Consider the following 22,504-nt stretch of genomic DNA (forward strand, 5'->3'; position numbering starts at 1 on the left):
AATTCAGATATCTTATTGCATGTGGGGAATGGAATGGACATTAACAAAACGTTAACTGACACTGTCACACTGCCCTAAAAAATATAGTGTAAAACTCTCACAAAAGCGTCCAGTTTTGTCAAATAATACGATCCACAAGAATGGATCTATAACCCTCAAGCATCAATGGTGAAGCAGATCAGATCGGCAATATGTCATATTTTTCACACACTGCAAATACACCCTAACATTTTGTTTTAGATTATGGAACTATCACTATTACTTGCAAACACATTTCACCTGATAGTATATTTCCCTCATATGAATTAAAGGTGTATGTGAAAGATGTTTTTGAGGAAGTAACTAGGTATACTCAAACAACGGCATATAGCATTTCAATGGCGAAATGTCACATTTCACACACCTCAATTACACCCTAACAATTTTTAAGTCATAAAACTGTCACTATTACTTGCAAATACCTTTCAACTAAAGGTATGTTCTCCTTCTAAAAATTAAACGTGTGAAATGTGTGAAAGAAGTTTTTATCGGCACAATTAAGTCTCTCTTCACAGTGCATCGAGAATAGAAGCCAGTGAGCTATAACTTACCGACTTGAAACTTTACTACAAATCTACTGTCCTAATACGGACACTAATACCAATTATTTGACTTAAACCGAAGTGACAAAATAGTTAACCTGTCTTCTACATGTTGGATTTCAGTTGTTACAACACTCAGCGAACTTAGTCAGCTGTTGAAAATAAACCGGGATCAATCTTAAATACTACGCTGCCACCATATTGGCTACACTGGTTACGTAACGACCCGAGACATACGTTCAGTGGCTTTTCGAGGAGTTTCTTCTCCCCCTCTATATAGGCTCCCTGTTTAGACAGACTTCCTGCAGGGATTCTCAAAGGCTGATATATGTATGCCCAGCAATGTACTGTATGGAATGCACAATGTATTAGTGTATCTATGCAAATGTCTAACATCTTAATAGTATTCTGTCCAAGATGGTTGATAGGAGCATATTGATAATAAAACAGACACACCTAGTATATAGTTTTTGTCCTTTTTACTTTTAATGATCAAGGACCAATGGCAATACGCCAGTTAAACGTTACAAACATGTACATTCTTTCTGTATAATGATAGAAACTTTCCAGAACTTCGCTAACAGCAAATCCTCTACATCCTCGGTACATCTGAGATTAATTTTTACCTAACATTATATCTGTTTTCTTTTCTCAATCTTTATTCAAAGAATAGCAAATGTTCCTTGTTTAGTCCCCATTATTTATAGTTCCATTTACAGTAAAACATTCTATACACTAAAATATATTTAGACAAGTTAAAAAAATATACATACTGACAAGATACAGGAGAGATAACACTTGTCAACAAAGCATAGGAGTTTCATGGAAGTTCTCTGAATATTTTTTTGTTCATTGCAATGACTTTTATCACCCTCTAAATAATAACAAAATCAAATAGAAAATATTCATAAACTAGAGCATTGTCTTTGTCTTTACAAAACTAGAAGAACACTACTTCTATTTATCCTAATGTGGAACCCCAAGGTAATACCAATATTAACATCATGACAGTAGATTTTATGTGTTGTATTGTTTGAGAAATAAGTTTAAGAAATAAGAAATAAGTACATTTTTCAGAGAGTTTTTTTTTCCATGAACGGTGCAGTTTAATGTGATCACTGACAGTTTGGGAAAACAGCATGTCTGAGGCACATCTATAAGACAGATTCCAGTGCCCCCAACTACATTTGCGAGGCAGTGTTTTGAGTAAATGAGGGATAATATTCATCTGTTTCATCTTATAATGCAGGGGCATATAGTCAATGCCTCGTCCATCCGTCCGTCCATAATCATTTTGTTTCCAGAGCATAACTCAGAAACCGTTCAATATGTTTAGACCAAACTAGATAGATCTAGTAATCTCAGCCTATGGTTGTGCCTTTTGCTATTTACAGATTTTTGGCATTTATATTTTTTTGTGTTTTTCCATGGAACATTTTGGTGTTAGTCTTATGGTGGGGTGGGGTTCGTTTGTGGAGCAGAACTCAAAAACCATTCAATATTTTTCTGCAAAACTTGGTAGATATATCAATCAGAACCTAAAGTGGTGCCTTTTGCTATGTACAGGTTTTTTTTATATTTCTCGGTTCCCATGGAAACGTTTCGGACACAGTCTCAAAAGTGAGAGGTGTGTTTTTCATTTCCGGAGCAGAACTCAAAAACCGTTCAATATTTTTCTGCAAAACTTGGTAGATATATCAGTCAGAACCTGAAGTGGTGCCTTTTGGTATGTACAGGATCTTGTGATTTATTATTTTCTTGGTTTCCATGGAAACGTTTCGTACTTAGTCTCAAAAGTGAGAGGTGTGTTTCGTTTCCAGAGCAGAACTCAAAAACTTCTTAATGTCTGTCAGTGTTACTTGGTATATATGTGTGGCAGACCCCAAAGTGGTGCCTTTTGCTATTTACAGGTTTTTATGGTGTATTATTTTCTCTTTTCCATAAACACATTGCTGACTTTGCTTACAGAGCACAACTCGAAAGCCATTTCATATCTTTCAAAAGATCTTGGCAGATATACGAGACAGATCTTGAAATGGTGTCTTTTTCTGATTACAGATATATGGCATTTATGTTTTTAATGAATTCCATGGAAACAATTCAGACTTGGTCTAAAAACAGAATAAGTAACTGTGAGATGATTTGTCCTTTCAAATATGTGGGAGCCGGGGGGATATGTCATCTTCTGATGACTCTTGTTTTTATTCTCAGATTTCCTCCCACAGCACTATTGAAAGCTGGTGATGAAAGCTTGGAGATATTAAAGGAATGCTTGAATTTTCCTGTGTTCCTCAATTTATTACTGTCAGTATATGTTGTTTGGTAAATTACTTTGATCTTACATGCATAGCATCATTCCTTCATATGATCTGTCATATCATGTGAACCACAATATTGGCAATACAAGCAAATACAGAAAGTACAACTTTCTAGCTTAAAGACAGCAATGCGCCAAGAGATCAGGAGGTACCAAACCAAGGGAACTGAGGACAATGGGGAGCCTGACGACAGTGTACTTAGGATGCATGCGAGACATTTCAAAGGCGAGGTCCACATATTTATCATGCTTTTCCTGAATCTTGCCAATCACATTGCTGTCAAAAGGGACAGAAAATTCACTGATATAAATAATTTCATTGGCTTTATTGGAAAGGTCAAGATCAGGTTTGTTGGCAGGAATTCGTCTCAGGCTGTATATGGGCCTATTCCAGAAAAGTTTGAAAGCATCATTTTTCAGGATGCTGTAGACATGTTCAGGGTCGTACCATGGATGGACCTCGGGGTCAAAGCGACAGGCGTGGCAGAGACAATAGTAAAAGCAGCGAGTCATGCAATCATGTCTTTTAGTATATGCTTTTTGTGCCAAGGAAGGGCATCCACTGACAAGCTTTTATTGTTAATATAGGATATATATATATAGCGCACATATCCATGCAACTATTGCTTGCTCAAGGCGTTCTTATTTGTTTCTCTCAATCATTGGATGCCCGTCTCAGCATCACATCTTATAACTAATCTCAACTCCCTGGGGAGTATACCAACGGATTGGCACGTTCTTTTAAGTGCACAGGGATGTGTACTGTACACTAGGGGTTGTGACAACTGGAAAGAGTCTGCACACAAGGTGACTCCAAGGTTTTTACACCCGGTCACAAGTTGGCTCGATCCCGACACCTCAAGTTCGCTGGATCACTAGCCTGGCGTTTTAACCAGCTCGCCCATCGCGCCCCACGATGTGAAGCGACGTCTTCCCGAGGGCCATGCTGCATACAGGAAAAAACAGGGTACCTTGTTTGAAATTTGTAACCTCATCACCAGAATACAGCAAAAGTTGTGATTACATACTGGTTGAGTAAATCCCCTGAAAAATAATACAGTATTTATTGGATCCTTCCATATTCCTTATCGTGACACACACATCATTACGGATATAAAGACTTCACCAGGAGGGATAATGGCCACCAACATAAACGGCGTCCTGTTGACAGGTGATTTTAACTGTCCAAGTATACACTCGTGCGTTACGCTTCACGTCGTATCTCGTGGCCGCGATATAAAGCAACCAATGTTAGTTACACACTGCAGGAGACACAAACATCACGCAGATTCATGCCAGTTTCGGAGGCAAGTGGAATCTTCTCGACGTTCTCTTCATGACTACTAATCCATCAATGGGGAAGTCAACGTGCAATATATGAGGGGATCTGTACATCACACAGTGTTGCCCGATTTCCACACATCTCTGCTGGGTTCTAACTAAATAATTCCTAAGAAGCGTTATAAGTTCTCACAGATGAATTGTGACAGCATTCTGGAGGACAAGCCAAGACTTTGATATTTTGGCAAGTTATTGGTCTTCTAGCACTGAAGAGATATAGAGCCACTTTGGAATAAGACTAACAGTATAAACAGTGCCTCTACCATAGTTCAACAGAAACCTCTTCGCCGATCGCTCACCTACATAAAAAACTCATACCTGGTCAGATTATACATTCTCATTGGAGGAATGTTAGCACAACATTGGAAGAGCAGAGTGGTTTCACATTAACTGTTATTCTTTTTTCAGTATTGGCATATCATAGAAGGGAATACAGCACACGTTTTGACTGAGTAGGTCAGTTCTGTGTTTATCTGGGGCAAGGGCACCAGTTTTCCAAGACTGACTAAGCTTGTCCAAGACGTCATATATAAAGCAGGGTTTCTGACGATAGATGTAAAGGAGAAATATGTCCTGTGCAAGGTCCTGGAACAAACAATAAATAATAACTTCCCACAGACTGTCCATACACGTGTGACGTACGCCATGTCAACAAAACAACCATACTCGGTTTATGCGATGTGACACATCACCAGCTCAGTTCGGTGCAAAGCGAATCAGTAGCTGAATCATAATTATGAAACCGATTAAGTTAACACAAACTCCAGCCGCGATGTCCACTCACACACTTAAGTTTCTTTCCACGTCATCGTCATCGAGTCTGGCTGACTATATGCAGCATCTGACTGTTCACTCGGTCTTATCACAATGTTCATTAATATTATCTGACCAAAAACAAGAGTTAAAAGAAGAGGACTTTTCTATTTCTAGGAAACATAATCTGGGCTATACCTTCCTTAACAAATGCACCCGACCCTTATTCCTGTCAGGAAACCGACAGAACACTACGAGAGGATGTCAATAAATTTTGAGCCTTGAGCATTTTTCATCCTATGATACGACATTGAACCTTGGGGTGTAGCTGATGTGATATATAAGTTTTGGTATCCTACTCTCAGAAGTTATTGAACAGCTCACATTGACAGAAAGAGACCCCCCTCACGGCCGTGAAAATGAACTCTCCACGAGTTAGAGGAGACCACAGGCATTTCACATGGGTCAATCGAGACAATTCTTCATGAACATATCGTCATGTCTAAGATATGAGCAAGATGGGTGCCAAGAATGCTTACAGATGAAATGAAGCAAACAAGGGTCACCATAAGTAACTCCATGCTAACCAGATACAACAAGAATCCAGAAGATTTTCGCTTTAGGCTAGTAACCTGTGATGAAACCTGGATCCACCACTATGATCCTGAGAGCAAACAAGAATCCATGAAATGGAAACATGTCACTTCTCCCAGGACCAAAAAGTTCAAAGCCTCCAGATCAGTGCAGAAGGTAATGACGACAGTCTTCTGGGATAGCAAAGGCGTCATCCACATAGATTACTTACCAAAAGGAAGAACAATGAATGGGGAATATTACGCTAACTTGTTGAGGCAAGTGCGACAGTCAGTCAAGGAGAAGCGCCGGGGCAAGATCAGACGTGGTATTCTTCTACATCAAGACAATGCTCCAGTACACACCTCTCGCGTTGCAGCCGCTGCTGTCCATGAATGCGGGTACGAAATCTTGCCGCATCCCCCCTACACTCCAGACCTGGCACCAAGTGATTACCGTCTGTTCCCAAATCTCTAGAAACACTTGCGTGGCCGTAGATTTCAGGACGATAATGAGCTTATATTGCTGCTACTGAGGCTTGGTTTGAGGACCAAAATGGCGTCTTCTACAGAGATGGCATCAGTGCCTGGCAGAAAAGATAGAACAAGCGTCTTGACTCACAAGGGGACTATGTTGAAAATAAATGTGGTTCTTATTTGCTTCGTACACTATGACATTCATGGCAAGTTCAATGTGAGTCTTGACAATATTTGTGTGTTTGAACAACTACCGGGCAAGATATCAAGAGAGGTTGACTGGTCATGTTTTTGTTGACATTTAACATCATCTTAAATTACGACCTTCACTGTCATTCCTTTTCAAATTGGATTCGATATTTTGATTCGGGATTATGTCACCTTAGGGACAATGCTTGTCTTGTTTGAAATTGTGTTGAATCTCATTGCCTGTTTCAGTACTCATAGAAGCAGGACGTGGGAGTTCATGGTCATGAATGTAGTTCAAAGGCTTGGGATTTTCCCTTTATACACCTAGTACATTGTCCCTTTATATACTCTTTAAACCATTACATATAGAAAAAACGCGTGGTTAATTAATGCCGACCATTACAAGTTGCCAAAAAGTTGCCTCCTTCCCTATCGCCTACCAATGAAATCTCACAGGCAACTCTGTGGCCAGAGCCCTGCAGTGACGTCATGTGAAGTAGGAATTTCAGTTGGTTGTACATGAGTAAGAAACTCGTCAATTTGCTGATTTCTCGACATCAACAAAGACATGTTGAATCGCTAGGTTGCCGTCACACACTCGGAGCCAAATCCTCTCAGGTGTCGGGTGATTGTGTCACCATGCACAGATTTCTCAGTTGCATCTCAGTTCGTGCGAACAATAAATATGTTGTTTGTGTGAAGCGAGTGTTGTGGAAGTCTGTACCTGTTAAATCAGCTCCCAAGATAGAAGATGCTATTTAGATTTGTTTCCATCGAGTTAAAAAAAATCAGAACTACTTACTAGTAAATGATTGATAACCAAAAGGATTTTGCATGACACAAATTGTAACATATGGATTTCTTCCTCGGAATCGATCGAGGTTTGGGTCAAAGTGAAGTAGCATTATATATTGACACTCACCTCGCTTCCAAGAGAGAAATTGTTATGTTATAAGCAATGCTATGCAAAATCCTATTGTCCATCATTCAGATACATATTTTACTACCAGTAGACACTAGTTTTTTGTAACTCGGTGTAAACAATCCTAAATAGCAGTAATTCTCAGACTGGCGGATGTTCGCGACAATTTTTTAAATCTTGGCGTCACGGTGTAAAGCCAGTTTGAGAATCAATTAGATTATGGTTTGTTTTCATCAAGTTAAAAAATCAGAACTACTTCCTACTCGTAGTTAAATAGTTTTTTGAAAATCATGACCAATCAGATTTTGCATGACACCGCTTGTAACAGAACGATGATCAATATCCATTATAACAATAAGCGATTTGGATAGAATCATCTATGAAAACAAGTTGCATCTCAGAGAATAAGCAAAGCAGATGACAAAAATGTAATGGCAGTAGATTGTGTAAACATGAAGCTTTCATTTTTCAGAACAGTTGTCACCATTGCAGGTTTAGACAAACTTATAAACAAGATCATCCATCCCCTGAAATGTATATGAATACCACCCACATATATAGGTATACCTCATATTACGTCACGGAGGCCCGCCCGTCTGAATGGTTGAAATTTCGTTCGCGGGAGAGAATATTGTGCGCTGTTTTCCAAAAGGTCGATTTAAGGTAATGAAATTTTGAAATAAGTAGTTTTAATAATGGGGTTTCATTTATAACGATGTCAATATATGACTTATGTATTTGTACCCCCCTAGAGTATGTGTGATCTTTAACAGTGCCTTTTACATGATTATGTATCAAATGTTGATCTCAGGTGGTTATTCTCTCTGTTGTTGTGTTGTTGTGCATCTCGCAGTTTGGAGATTCCAGCAAGGACATTATTGATTTGGCACCAAATGGCAACCGTTTGCCAGTGTCTTTGACTTAAAGCAGGTTTGCAGTAATAAATAACCACTTTAAATTGTAAAATTGAAGTTATACGTGAATAAAACACGTGACCAATAAGCATTCAGAACACCTCAATACGAGAGTATGTGTCCAAATGAGCCCAGAAATCATCAGAACAAATTCTTTCCCCAAATACCCCCGACTCTCAAGAGCCAACTGCCACCACCATCTTTTCCTCTGAACGGTTGCAAAGTCAAGACCGTTGTATATATTTATTTCCAGATCCTTTGACAATGTACATGGAGGAGGTTGAGTGATATGACCATCCATCGGACCAAGGTGTCCTGCTCAAAGGAGGCCTTCAGTGACCCTAGGGTAAATAAATCCTGCATTATCGTCCTTCAGGATGAATATCACGACAGCATATGGTCTCACATATATACATCCACTATACCACCCCTGTAGCGCACACAAGTATGTCATCAGGTGATCAGCCTCTTACTTGGTTGACACATCATCGTATACCAAATGCGTAGATGATGATCAAAAGTAATGTTGTTGTGCTGACATAGTGAGGCGTATCAATTCGGCCATGATGCATCCTCAGAATTCTTGTTTTTTGAAACATTGTGTACATGGCCCTCGCCCCAGTGTATTCAGCATGCCATTAATACAAAGGAACCTTCTGATTGGGCGTATACTTACACATGGGAAAAGTCTACAGTAGGCATTTTACCTCCAGAAACATAAAGCAATTTAATTCTATCCATAATGTAGCCTAGTCATGTCTTAATTAGTATTAGCTTGGTAGTTTGTAAGTTCCAATATTACGCATCTGTAAATAGTGATAGGATAGTTTACAATTGTCAAGAAAAGATTTTGACAGAAAAGCTAATACAAACCTTTTAAGTTAAATATATCCCTGCATTTGTGTGTAGACGGCTGTTTGGGGGAATTACATGATCCATCTGAGTCTAAAAATAGCCATCTGAGTCATGGTCTAAATATAGACACTCCAGGTGTTCACACAATAGATCTCAATATACAATAGACAGGAGTGACTCATGGTCTAAAAATAGATACCCAAATGGTGTCCAGGTGTCTCACTATAAATTCAAAATGGAGGATATTGTTTTGAAGTAGCAGGGTTACAACAGCCATTTCTGAGGATTACAAATTATTTCCTTGTGCGACATTTCTGGGGCTTAAGGATTTCATTATACAGGTTAGTACAAACTATATATGTATATACTAATATATAGTATTGTAGAGAATTTCCTAAAGACGTGTTAGAATAATGCATGGTGTGTAACTAAATGTAACTATTGTTTTCTAACCACCAGTACCGTTGGTTGGATGTGTAATCCTGAACTGCATAAACGAATGCTGAACTCATTGCCAAACAGTGGTGTAATCCTGTACTGCATAAGCGGATGCTGAACTCATTGTCACACAGTGGCAAGTGAAGTATATGCTCTTATATGTAAGAACTAATTTTCTCCATGTGTACTAGTCATATAGTCATGGAATATCACTATCTTACTATTTTCATTTAAAGATGTGCTTTTGTATTGCCTGGGTTGGCAATTATCTCAATAACAATATGTAGAAAGAGTAATACTATATATACTGAACATCATTGAAAACGCACCACCCCTAAAATTGTGGATTTCTAAGAGCAGAAGTGAGCAATCTATGTAAATTTTACATATTTGTGTAGACCAGTGTTTGATAAAGAAAAGAAGCAAAAAACAATCAAGCAAAACAGTGAAGATTTAATGCAGCTGACAATGAAATAAAGATGGGGTCAAAATGGAAAGTCAGTAGCGTGTATGACCCCCGTTAGCAGCAACACGAGCTGTGCAACGTCTCCTCATTGAACGGATAAGTCTCTGAATAAAGTCCTGAGGCACTGCATTCCACTCTTGCTGCAAAGCATTGTCGAGTTTCCCAAGGTTGTTGATCTGCGGACGACGTGCGAGGCGTTGGCCGATGTAATCCCACAAGTGTTCGATGGGTGACAAATCTGGTGACAATGCAGGCCAATGAAGTAGAGGAATGTTGTTGTTAGCCAGAAACTGTATCGAAACACGTGCAGTGTGGGCTCGTGCATTGTCATGTTGAAATGTGTGCAGATCTTGATGCTGGTGAAAGAAGGGAACGACGTTGTTCTGAAGAATGTTGTCACGGTAGTAAACGGCATTCACTCTGCCACGACAAACAATCAGATCGGTTCTGTGGTGATAACTTATCCCTCCCCACACCATAATGCTGTCTCCACCCCACCGATCGGTTTGCACAACACAATCCTGATGATAACGTTCACCCCGTCGACGCCATACCCGTAGACGCCCGTCAGCATTTCGCAAGTGAAAACGCGACTCGTCGGAGAACACCACACCATGCCAACGTCGTAACAACCACACACGATGCTGTTCAGCCCATTGTCGGCGTTCACAGCGATGCCTGTCAGTCAGGATGGGTCCAACGTAAGGGCGTCGACAACGTAACCCTGCCGCACGGAGACGGCGTCGGACGGTGGAAGCGCTGATCAAACCACGTCGACCCTGGACAGCGTTGGCGGTTCTGGCAGCGGGCAAGGTTCGATCCCGAATATGGCGCCGTACAATGTCTCGATCTTGACGAGGGGTGGTAACACGTGCCTGACCTGGGCGTTGCCGGTCCCTGCTGGTTCCTGTTTGTTGGTATCTGTTAGCAAGCCTCAGAATGGTCGAATGATGACACCCAAATCGTCGTGCAATGTTTCTGCTTGAAGCGCCGACCTGCAACATACCCAAGGCCTGTTCTCGTTCCTCTGGTGACAATCTTGGCATGGCGAAAAAACTTTACTTACGAAAGTACTGCGAAAATGAGAACGGTTTTGTGCCGAAGGTCATTTATACCCCTGAACAGCATGCTTTCTGCATGCAATTTGTGCCCTTCGTGTGTGATGTGCATGAATTTTGTTGTTTTCATGTGATGTGTTCGATGATGTGTTCGAACGATCCGTTTTTTACTGTAGAGCGTTATTTACGATCTAGTGTGTTATTATCAAAATTCCCACCATTAATTTTCCATTTCCAAAAGATTCTATTGCCTTATTTCAAAATTTACAGGTGGTGCGTTTTCAATGATGTTCAGTATAACCCATGTTATGCTCAAATACCTAATTATGTTTATGCATATTTTCAGTGTTACTGCACATACCTTTTGATGGTTAAACGAACATGGCCGTCATCTGAGACCACGAAGAGCATTGTGTGTGCACCACCCACAAACCGTCATCCCATATCCGCTACTACAATGTTCGCTTGCATTATTTTCACCCTTCGGAAGCATACATCTATTGTAGATACGTAGGTGGAAAGATCAAAACCAAGCATCACCTACATTTGTGTTACTGTCATTAAGCAGGATATGCAAGTTAATTCATGTTTGATTTGGTTTATGGTAGCATACTGGTACCATGAAAAAAAAAATGGGTGAAGTGATACTTTTACAATGTGTGCATCTGCTGCGCACATTTAGGATGCGGCGATGTGTGCCAGTCAGTATTGTACAAGTCCCTATCTGTATGGGATGCCTATCATCAAAACCAGCATCCCACCTGTTACCTGACATACACAACATGAATCCACTTTGACCACACTGGCCATGACCTTAAATTTGCCAACAGTATGTGAAGCTTAAACAGCTTCATCTGTGAGGTAGCAATGGTGGTATTACGTAATCAATCCCATTTATGTTTTTTTTTTAATTCTGGACCCGTGAAGGTCCCGGGGTAGAATAGGCCTTCAGCAATCCATGCTTGCCATAAAAGGCGACTCAGCTTGTCGTAAGAGGCGACTAACGGGATCGGGTGGTCAGACTCGCTGACTTGGTTGACGCATGTCAGCGGTTCCCATTTGCGCAGATCGATGCTCATGTTGTTGATCACTGGACTGTCTGGTCCAGACTCGATTATTTACAGACCGCCGCCATATAGCTGTAATATTGCTGAGTGCGGCATAAAACTAAACTCACTCATTTATTAATTCTGGACATCTGTCGTTCATATCCAGTCCAAGTCATCTGGGACCCAACCATTGCTCACGAACGCAAAATCTAATAATGGCAACAAAACCAAACCAGTCACATGAAAACGAGAGACCAAATCTGATTGGTCTGATAATTCTGGACACCCACATGAAGAAGCTGATCATTATTTCATTGCCACTTTTTGCTGTTTTCAAAGAAGGGGGACCGCTTGCTGTTAGAACAGCCAGGTGTATGAGTTGCACATGAAATTGCAAATTTCATTACACATGCTTATTGATTACCTGGCTGTTTTAACAGCAAGGTGGTAGGTGATCTTCAGAAAATGTCCAGGATCTTGAGAAGAAAGGATGTTGTGATATGTTTGATCAATAAATGTGCAGGAATCCATTAATTCATTCTGACAAACATGCCTGTGCATTTAACTGCATTATGTAGAGCCGCTAACATTAAATCTTGGACAAGGCTTTTTCGTGGCTGAAAAAAGAGGATTCTGAAAACTACACAGAATGTTTTACATGCCTTTATTGCACAACGACATGTACACAGTATATAACAGACAGATCTAGAGAGGTGGAAGTTGGCAGGCAGATCTCTCCTAGTAGTGGACAGTCGTACGCATGTACGTGGACTAGCATGTAACGGTAACCACAACCTAGAACGTCAGTGACCTACTGAAGCAGCAGTAGTACAGAAGGCTGGGTCGCTTCTGCAATCACAATCTATTAACCTTCCTTACAACTTCCTTCATGCTTGCCTGGCATAACAGGAAACAATCATCCTCCTGTTTCATGTTTATGTTCCAATAAGCATCATAATTTCTTGCTTCAACAGTTTCGTAAAATATATGGAGATGATATTGCCTATAGGATTTCACAAATTTGTAACATGTCAAGTGACAAGTTTTGTGGAAACATGTGCCTGCTTTAATAATACTTACAAATAAAACTGGCCATTGGAAGAATGTCTAAGTGATATGTAAGCTTGCTGCAGTTCTCCAAAAGCAGGCCATACCTAACCCTTCCCATCTCACTCAGTATCCCTCACCTCATTAGCATTTTGATTAAATACACAGAATCCTACTCTACACCTAAGCTGACCTTTTGTAAGATATTCTGAAATGGTCATTGTGCAAGCATAAGGTATTTGCCTTAAAAGTGACTTTACTGTGTTCACGTAAGCAAATGGTGTTAACTTAGAGAAGCCTACCTACTGTTGAAGTTACCAAGCACTAACATACAAGCCAGGAACATTGACAAGCCCCCAAATCCCATAGCAGCCTGCTTACCTGACCAACCTACTTGTGTTCTCAACAACCCTAATCAGCAGTTAATCAGTGTCAGTTTCCCTGGATTCATATCTCAGAAAGTAACATCACAAAGTAAAGTAAAGTAAAGTACAGTAAAGTAAAGTAAGAACAAAGTTCACAACATTTGGTAAATAGTCACTTTGCAATCTCATGACATGTGTTCTATTATTGGGAAAGTTCTCAGGAGCACTAAATATCCAGTTCAAACGGTTACAAACTTTATATAGCTTATTTTTTTTTTCTAAGGAACTCTTTGGTTATTGTGAGATGAGCAACCCTCATCATATTATAAAACTAATGATAAATGAAAGAACACAAGATTTGTCATGGGCACAACTGTATAAATATTGTGTTTTTACAGGCGTTTTGAAAGTTTCGTGATCATGTGTGAAAGTATGAATATGAACATCTCTAATAAAATATTGAACACAAAACCGAATCTCCTATCTGTGTTACAGTGGACGTTCCTTCTCCCCAAAGGGCAATAGGAGGAAAAACGAGGGATATTTGATGTGTTTCATCGTCTAGTCATATCAACAAACAATACTAGGGAAAGTTTGTTTAAGGATAGGAATAGGTGTGGAAAAAACACAAAAATATTTTTCATACTTTTGAAACTTGATAATAATAGAGACAAAAAATTTGTTTCTCATCTCTGCGTAGACGAAGCATTGTATTCCATGATAAGATGATATGAAACATAGGAGCACCAAAACAAGCTAGCCTCTGCTGGTCACAAATTACACTTAGCAGCAAGAATGTACAACCCTAGTCAGCATGCTTTCATACATGCTGTAAACGACCTTTGTATCTAATGGCAACAATAAAATAATCACAACAATATTACAAAGATTGCATCTAAACAAAGCTAGTATATATGTATACAGGAGTTGTTTATAAACAATATAAATAGATGTATAATGATATTTGATCCAGTGCTATGAAAAATAATAAAACCAGAGCAAATTCTCAATCAGACTGATGAAAGACATTATCAGCTTTTCAACGAATTGCCTACTTTGATCATTATTGACTATCAAAGTAGATTATCTCAGAATGGTTCACTGTAGTCTTTCAGAATACAAAAAAAACAAAAAAACAAAAAAAAACCTTCTGTAAACTACATGTGAGAGGTGTCATGTTTCTGGATTGATTGGAATCTATCCCCATCATATGGGTCAACATTAAAAGAAGGGGTAAGATATTCATGGATTACAATACATAAATTAACAATGGTAATAACCAAATGAAGTATCTTTTCAGCCTCAAATTTCTTTGATCTAGTCAAACTTTTAATAAACTTGATGAAAAACAACAAGACAAATTACATAAGACAACAGCAGTTCAGACAGACAGTATACTGTTGTAATCAGTGTTGAGATGATAATTCTGCAACAATACTGAGATAACTCACCTTGTAATCTTCCTTTTTTCAGCCACAAGCTTATTCAAGAGGCTGAGAAATAACAGTTGCGTTTCTCAGGCAAATACCACTGATTGAAAACATATTTGTGTTCTATTCGTAGACAAAAGAAAATACAATACTGACACTTAGATATCAACAAGAGACATCAAAATTTCAAAAGTAATTTCCTGAGAACTGTTTGTTTTCATTTCTGCAGCCTTTGCCTGCTTGCATTTCCATAAAAAATACATCAACTGATCAAAATGGTCGATGCCTTTGCCTGGCATTTCTTCACACAAATACAGTACAAGGTGAACAAATACAAGTGTATTTTCTATAGCCTATAGACCTCATACCAAAGGATCATTTTTCATAATATATTTAGCAACATCAAAACATTTGATTAAATTAAAACTATTCATCTAGATCAAAACCATTCTATCACAAAAACCTCATTTACAATTTGATTAGAATCAAGTTAATAACCTGTGACTAGTGTTCAATTTTGGCAAGCAGATAAATTTGCCACAAGTCAAATGCTGTAAAATGCCATCTGGGAGAAGTGTGTTCTTGTCAGAAAATGCAATTTGCCTTTCAAACATTGACACTACAAAAATAAACCACATCACATTTTCAGGATCAATAAATGCAATGTTCATTAAACAATAAATTGCTATGTTTGTAAGTATTTGACTTTGAAAAATAAAATTTCACTGATGTAAATTATCGGTTCCTCTGAAATGTACATGGCATCAAAGATTCCACAAACTACCATAAACATACATGAATTGCACATGTCATTGAGATATATGCAAAAACAAATGGAGTTATTATGTGCTTAATCATGGTATGACTTGAGTTACGTCCCTTAGACCACAAACCATCCCCCACACCATAAGTACCATTTTGGGGCATTTTGTACTTTCATGAAGACTAGGTATTGCCATTTAGAGTCACAATATTCCTACTGCATCAACTATTGACAATGCCAACATAAAAAGGTGATGTAGAACAAGTAGTAGAGTGTGGAATCACTGACAGCCCTGAATTGGCTTAAGTACAGAGTGCTGTGTTTGGTCCATCTATCTAAATGCTTTGAAATGTTTGACAACAATGAATATGTACACAATGAAACAACCAAATAAACAGTTTCACACCTATAACAATTGAAAACTAACATTCTGTCAGTTTAACAAAAATACAGAAACACACCCTTTGTCAACTGAAGGTTGCAAAATATAATACATGCTAAGGGCTGATTCTTATTGAGATATACTTGAACAATATATACAACATGGGTACACTGTGACACATTGGAAATATGACAAAGGAAGACATTAACTTGATCAGGACTCGATTTAAGACATGTTAACCTACTTGCACCAGGTGCAACTAAGATAAAAACCTAGTTGCGCCAGACAAATTTCAGATGCACTGCTTTCTATGCAATGTATAATGATACAAATATGCGTTTGAATTATTGTTTTATTCAGAGGTTTACCCACTGAAAAATTGACTTGCACCTGGTTATAGTTACACTAATAACTAATGGGCTGCACCAGTGCAAGTAACAATGCACGAAATCGAGCCCTGTTGATCATGGGGGCCTTCAGTGGTACGTGTACTGAGAAAACAGAATTGTAATACCAACTGATTCAAGGGTGGGACTGTAAATATTATTGCACATAACTGTAATTCCGTGACAGGCTTCATCTTGTTTAGTTACAGTGGGGTAGAGTTACTATTGTTGAACATCTCAAAATGGAAACATTTAGCAATTGTCCTACAATTGACAAAGGGCATGGTTTACTCAGGACTCAATGGACTGGCAATACAACAGGGGGAAAACATTGACAAAAATAATGGTTTCTTTCATAAATATTGAGATTCAGCCTGTCTATAGGGCAAGACTAGAACACTGACAACACAAGACACTGGTAATCACCACAGAAATATTGGTAGAATAGTTAATCTGAAATGGCAACAACAAGAATTATTGCAAAATGCAAATGGGAGCTACATGTGTTTGTGTGTGTGTATATACATATATATATGTATATATATATATATACTTCAAACATTCCTCAGTGAGTATAGCTTACAGCATCTATCACAATGGAATTGCCCTAAGTCATCAGATTGTGATGCAGTCTGACACTCATGACTTTACAAGAAGCAATGAATGAAGTTAAAATAAATGTATGTTCATTAGGAACATTGCTGCCTCAACAACGACTTCTTCATTAAACTGTTTTGTGAAACTGCACAATGTTATTATTCCAGCCCATTTCAGTATCCTGATTATCAACACTGCTATTTCAGTTTTCAGGCTTCTTGGGAGCTACTATTGGTTCAGCACATTGGTTAACCTACAGCTTCTAAGAAGGTTTTATGAAAGATTCAACACAAGAAATGTAATTTAAATGCTAAGTCACTAACTCAGATACTGTCCTCCTACTTTCATCAGACAAATAGAAACAAATCAATACCTATCAATTCCATTACCAAAATAAATCATCCATGGTCTGCTGCCATAAACATGATACGATATCAGTGGAGGAGTTTGATGAGAAACATGAAAGTGGCAATGAACAGAGAACAAACATACAACATTTGAGAATACCCTGTATATATCTACTAATGATAAAGTCATGAGTGCCTTGGACAACCACTTAGGCAGAAACAGTTTCCACTATGGATTCCTTTATGATTTCACCAAAGTTGTCGCTGCCCTTTTTGTCATGCTTCTGAGACAAAGTGTGGTTTTCTTGGATATCTTTCTCAGTTGCTGGTGGTGTGCTGCTGACTTTCTCTGAAGAGAGTGACAAAGACATAGTGCTTACACTGCCTGTCATGCAAATGTCAGGACCTGATCCTACAGAGGAATTGTCATCTCCAGAAGAGGAACCAAGAGCACTGTCATATGCCAGATTGGAGTCCAGGGTTGATCGTTGGTCAACAAAATCTGGGTATGATGGTTCTGAGAGGTTAGGGGACTGACCAAGGATTGCAGACTGAGAACTGTCTGAATCCAAACCGAAGTCAGTATAGATGTGGGCTGCAGCTCTGCTGGCAGTAGTGACATTGCTTACATACCCTGCCCCATGCCGAGCCATGTGAGATGAAATCAGGGGGCACTTCTGTGCCAACTGGTCTCTAGTAGTGGTTGTCATGGTTGCGTATGTGGAAACATCTACTTCTTTAGATATTGGTGGCACAGAACCTAGAGATTTTTCAGCAGTGTCACTATGGTTTTGAGGCTGTCTATGCCAATCACCTTTGGTTTGTAAGTTGGGGTTTGAAGAAGCATTGAGGGGATTCAACATATCAGATATTGGCTGCAGTTTGTACATGTGGTTTGAGGAATTGTTCAGATCCATGTATTTCTCCCGGCTTTGGTTTTTGGGCACAAACGTCCTTGCTTTTGACACTGAGCAGAATTCCTGATTTGTTTCTTCATCCACTGTGCCTATGGCAGTGAGGTTTTGATACGACTTTGGATAATCTGTTCCCTCCACAGAATTGTCACTAGAGCACTCACTGGCCTCAGAATAGCTCTCTTCCTGCTTACTAAAGTGAAAGAAGTTTGTAGTGTTTTCTGCATGATAAACTTCCTCATCACTATCATTGAACAACATAACACGAGGCAGTGGACTTCCATTGGTCTGAGTGTGTGGCTGTGGCTGCTGTTGTTGAACATGATTGGAGGAAGTGAATGTCTGCTGTGGCAGGAGTGACCTCTGTTGAGCATATCTAACCTCTTGCATCATAGCATTACACATCTCACTGTTTTGGCAGTCCCGACAACTGCCTTTCTCATTGCTGTTGAATTGAGTCCAGTCAATACTATCATTAGAAGATGACATTCCGTTCATACTATCTGACCCATCTCGGGTGCAGTGGCCTTTAACACTTGATTCACATTCCTTTTTTTCTAACTCCAGACGCATGAGTGTGTGGATGAAATGAGTTCTTACACGGATTGGATTAAATTCAATTCTCCCTGCCAGGTTTCCACAGCCATCTTTGCTGCATCCACATGGAAAGGACAGTCGATCAACCTGACACTGAATACCAGCAAGACTACATGCACATTTCTCAGGATCGCAAAACACTTTACAATCACACCCACAGACTTCTCTCGATACTCGGATCTCCCGACACTCATCCTTCTCAAGATTTTCAATCTTTTTCACTCCTGATGTGCGAAGCATGTTTCTTCGCTGTCGAATGGGCACAGGCTGGAGAAAATAGTAGTCATCAAATTCACTATCTGACTCGCTCCCTGATGAAACTTCACCATCTTCCAGCATAACTGTACTCAGCAGTGGGCTAGGAAACAACTTGCCCTGCCGCCTCTGTTCAGCAATAATCACCCGATGGATTCGCTTTTGTTCTTTGGCATAATCTCTTAAGCTGAACTTCTCGACAAAATTGTGCTTGTTGGCCATACCTGAGAAAAAACACAAAACCTTATTTCAATATGATCATGATTCATTTCAAAGGGCAATAAATTATTTTATGGCTGGCAAACCTCAATAAGAACAAACAAGATCAGTTCAGATCAGTTGAAATTTCAACTCTCTAGTCCCTGGATGGCATTTTCTTTCTGGATGCAGAGTTTTACAGTTGCCACCCTCAGCAGTATTCCAGTTATATGGTGGCGGTCTGTAAATAACTGTGTCTGGACCAGACAATCCAGCGGTCAACAATATGAGCACTGAGCAACACAAATGGGAAATGGCGACATGTGTTAACGAAGTCAGCAAGTCTGGTAACCTGATCCCATAAGTTAACCTTTATGACAAGCATGGGTTACTGAGAAATTCTAGAAGGTCCAAGAAGTTAAAGTTGTTCAAGATCTATGGCTACTAACTACATTGATATGTAAAATATTAAATTTCCTATCCATAGATGTAAATTCACACTTATTCATGACATATAACATACATATTTCAGAAGTATGGTGAACAATAAGAAAGTAAGATTTTTTTTTAATAACACCATTTTTATTGTATATGATGTGACGTTTCAGTATGGATTCATATAGCGTTGTCTAATAAGAGTGATAATTGTATAAGAATCCATACCGAAACATCGCATCATACACAATAGAAGAAGTTGTTATTCATAAAGTGAAGTGATTGCATCACTTGCTGTATTTGTAGGAGTTGCCTTTCTGGTTCAAGGCGAGTGAACCTAATCACTACTCATGTGCTATGGCAGCAGTGCAGCACAGCTGTGAAATGCTGAGGGAAAACTGGTGAATCATTTGAACTGCGATTCCGTAGGGTTTTTTTCAAAGTGTTATTTTTCAACTTTGCAAGTTCGATTTGCATTTTTTATGATTTGTTTCTGTAAGTCCATACCAAGAGGTATCAGAATCTGCAAAGTTGTTTTGCGTTGCATGTGATCTTTAACACAAAGTCATCATAACTCATGTAAACATGGGAGTGCATTTGCTGTGGACAAGCACTCAATATTTTCATGGTTTGTTCACAGTGAACCAAACAAGTCTAATACCAAAATCCACATTGAAACTGGGTACATATGTGCAGTATCAAAAATTTGGAAATTGCACATCATATAAAACGATGTAACAGCTAAACAGATGGCCCAAAGTATTACGAACATTAGTTCTTAGATTCCCATGCTTTCTTCATTGTATGTCATGGGGTTCATTTGCATTTCTAAACGTCAGAGAAAGATGAATTTGGTTTGAGGATTTTTATGTATTTCACATAAATTTTGTTCAAGGTATACAAAATCTCAGTTTGTCAGTCAGACTTTGACCCTCTTTTGGCAGAGTGTGGAACAATTGATGTTAGCATTTGAATAACACAGTTTTACAGTGCATCTTAACATGGTCAGCATACACTTATTCAGCTTCAGTTTCATGTAAACAAAAAGATTATATATGTCCCTCTGGCATTCAGTGGGTTAACTGACTAAACAAGAATCATCAGAAGATGACATATCCCCCCGGCCCCCACATATTTGAAAGGACAAATCATCTGAGAGTTACTTGATGTTTTCTTAGATTAAGTTTGAATCGTTTCCATGGAAGTCATGAAAAATATAAATGCCATATATCTGTAAACATCAAAAGGCACCACTTCCAAGATCTGTTTCATATATCTGCCAAGATCTGTAGAAAGATATGAAATGGTTTTCTCTGGAAATGAAGCCTATCCCTCCATTTTGAGACTAAGTCAAAATTGTTTCCATGGAAACCAGGAAAAATAAAAATGCCAAAACATTGTAAATAGCAAAAGGCACTATTTTGGGGTCTATCTCAAATATCTGCCAAGTTCTGCTGTAAGATATTGAATAGTTTTCAAGTTGTGCTCCGGAAACGAAGCCCATCCCTCCATTTTGAGACTAAGTCAGAATTGTTTCCATTGAAACTGGGAAAATGATAAATCACAAAAATCTGTAAATAGCAAAAGGCACCATTTTAGCTTCTGACTGGTATATCTACCAAGTTTTGCAGAAAAATAACAAGAGTCATCAAAAGATGACATATCTCCCCGGCTCCCACATATTTGAAAGGACGAATCATCACACAGTTACTTATTGTTTTTAGACCATATCAGAATTGTTTCCACGGAATTCATGAAAAATATAAATGCCATATATCTGAAACCAGCAAAGTCACAATTTCAGGATCTGTCTCATATATCTGCCAAGATCTTTTGAAAGATATGAAATGGTTTTCGAGTTGTGCTTTGGAAACGAAGCCACCCCGAACGAAGTCCGAAACGTTTCCATGGAAACCAAGAAAATGATACATCACAAAAACCTTTAAAAACCAAAAGGCACCACTTTGGGGTCTGCCACACATATCTAGAAAGTTTTACTAACAGATATTAAGAAGTTTTTGAGTTCGGCTCTGGAAACGAAACACACCTCTCACTTTTCAGACTATGTCCAAAACATTTCCATGGAAACCAAGAAAACAATAAATCACAAAAACCTGTATATAGCAAAAGGCACCACTTTTAGGTTCTGACTGATATATCTGCAAAGTTTTGCAGAAAAATATTGCATGGTTTTTGATTTCTGCTCTGGAAACAAAGTCCATCCCACCATAAGACTAACTCCAAAATGTTCCATGGAAAAACAAAAAAAATACAAATCGACTATATGCCTATATGGATAAAAATGACTTGCCTTCATGTTTTGTGGAAGTGACAGTGTCAGTTCATCACAAGTTGCACAACAGTACTGCTGACTCACCTAAAGTAGATCCTCCCTCACTGGGAACACAGGTGAAGCCTTGCATCCTGGGGAAGTAGAACACCGTGACCCCTTGGAAGGCCACTGCCTTCTTTGTCCGCTTTGTGGATTCTAAACACATTTATACATTTATGAACAAACACAATAAATCACACAAAACAATAAAATTGTGCTCACAATTACAGTAAAGAAAACTGGTTAGAACCTTGAAAATATCAAACCTTACATCTCAGACCCAAGGTGGCAGGTTGCCATTGAGATTATAATACCAGTATTGTCAGTTAGATTCTTGTCAACTATGTTCTCCATCAAAAGACAGTTCTGGTTTGTGGGTGAAGAACTTTGACATTGTGCAAAACAAAAGAAATTGACAACCTACAACCAGCCTTTGACTAGGCAAAACTTCCAGCTATATCAAAATCTGCATACAGCAGTAATCAACAAGAAAAGCTTTGATCTCTAGAGAAGCAGCTTTCATC

General features: G+C 38.9%; 2 protein-coding genes across 2 annotated transcripts in view; one reads left to right on the forward strand and one right to left on the reverse strand.

Annotated features, from left to right (window-relative positions):
• The window catches only part of LOC137298287 (armadillo repeat-containing protein 8-like), an 801,735-nt gene that overhangs the window by 161,541 nt on the left and 617,690 nt on the right, over window positions 1-22,504 (forward strand). The gene's annotated exons all lie outside the window — the stretch shown is intronic.
• LOC137298286 (cysteine/serine-rich nuclear protein 3-like) overlaps window positions 12,580-22,504 on the reverse strand; it is a 39,884-nt gene continuing 29,959 nt past the window's right edge. The window contains exons 3-4 of the mRNA XM_067830475.1: window positions 22,026-22,136; window positions 12,580-19,239 (exon numbers count right to left, since the gene is read on the reverse strand). Coding sequence (XP_067686576.1) covers window positions 17,459-19,239; window positions 22,026-22,136 — 1,892 coding nt within the window. The 3' untranslated portion in view covers window positions 12,580-17,458. The remainder of the gene's footprint in view (window positions 19,240-22,025; window positions 22,137-22,504) is intronic.

This window comes from Haliotis asinina, chromosome 10, assembly GCF_037392515.1.
Source record: "Haliotis asinina isolate JCU_RB_2024 chromosome 10, JCU_Hal_asi_v2, whole genome shotgun sequence".
Classification (NCBI taxonomy): domain Eukaryota; kingdom Metazoa; phylum Mollusca; class Gastropoda; order Lepetellida; family Haliotidae; genus Haliotis; species Haliotis asinina.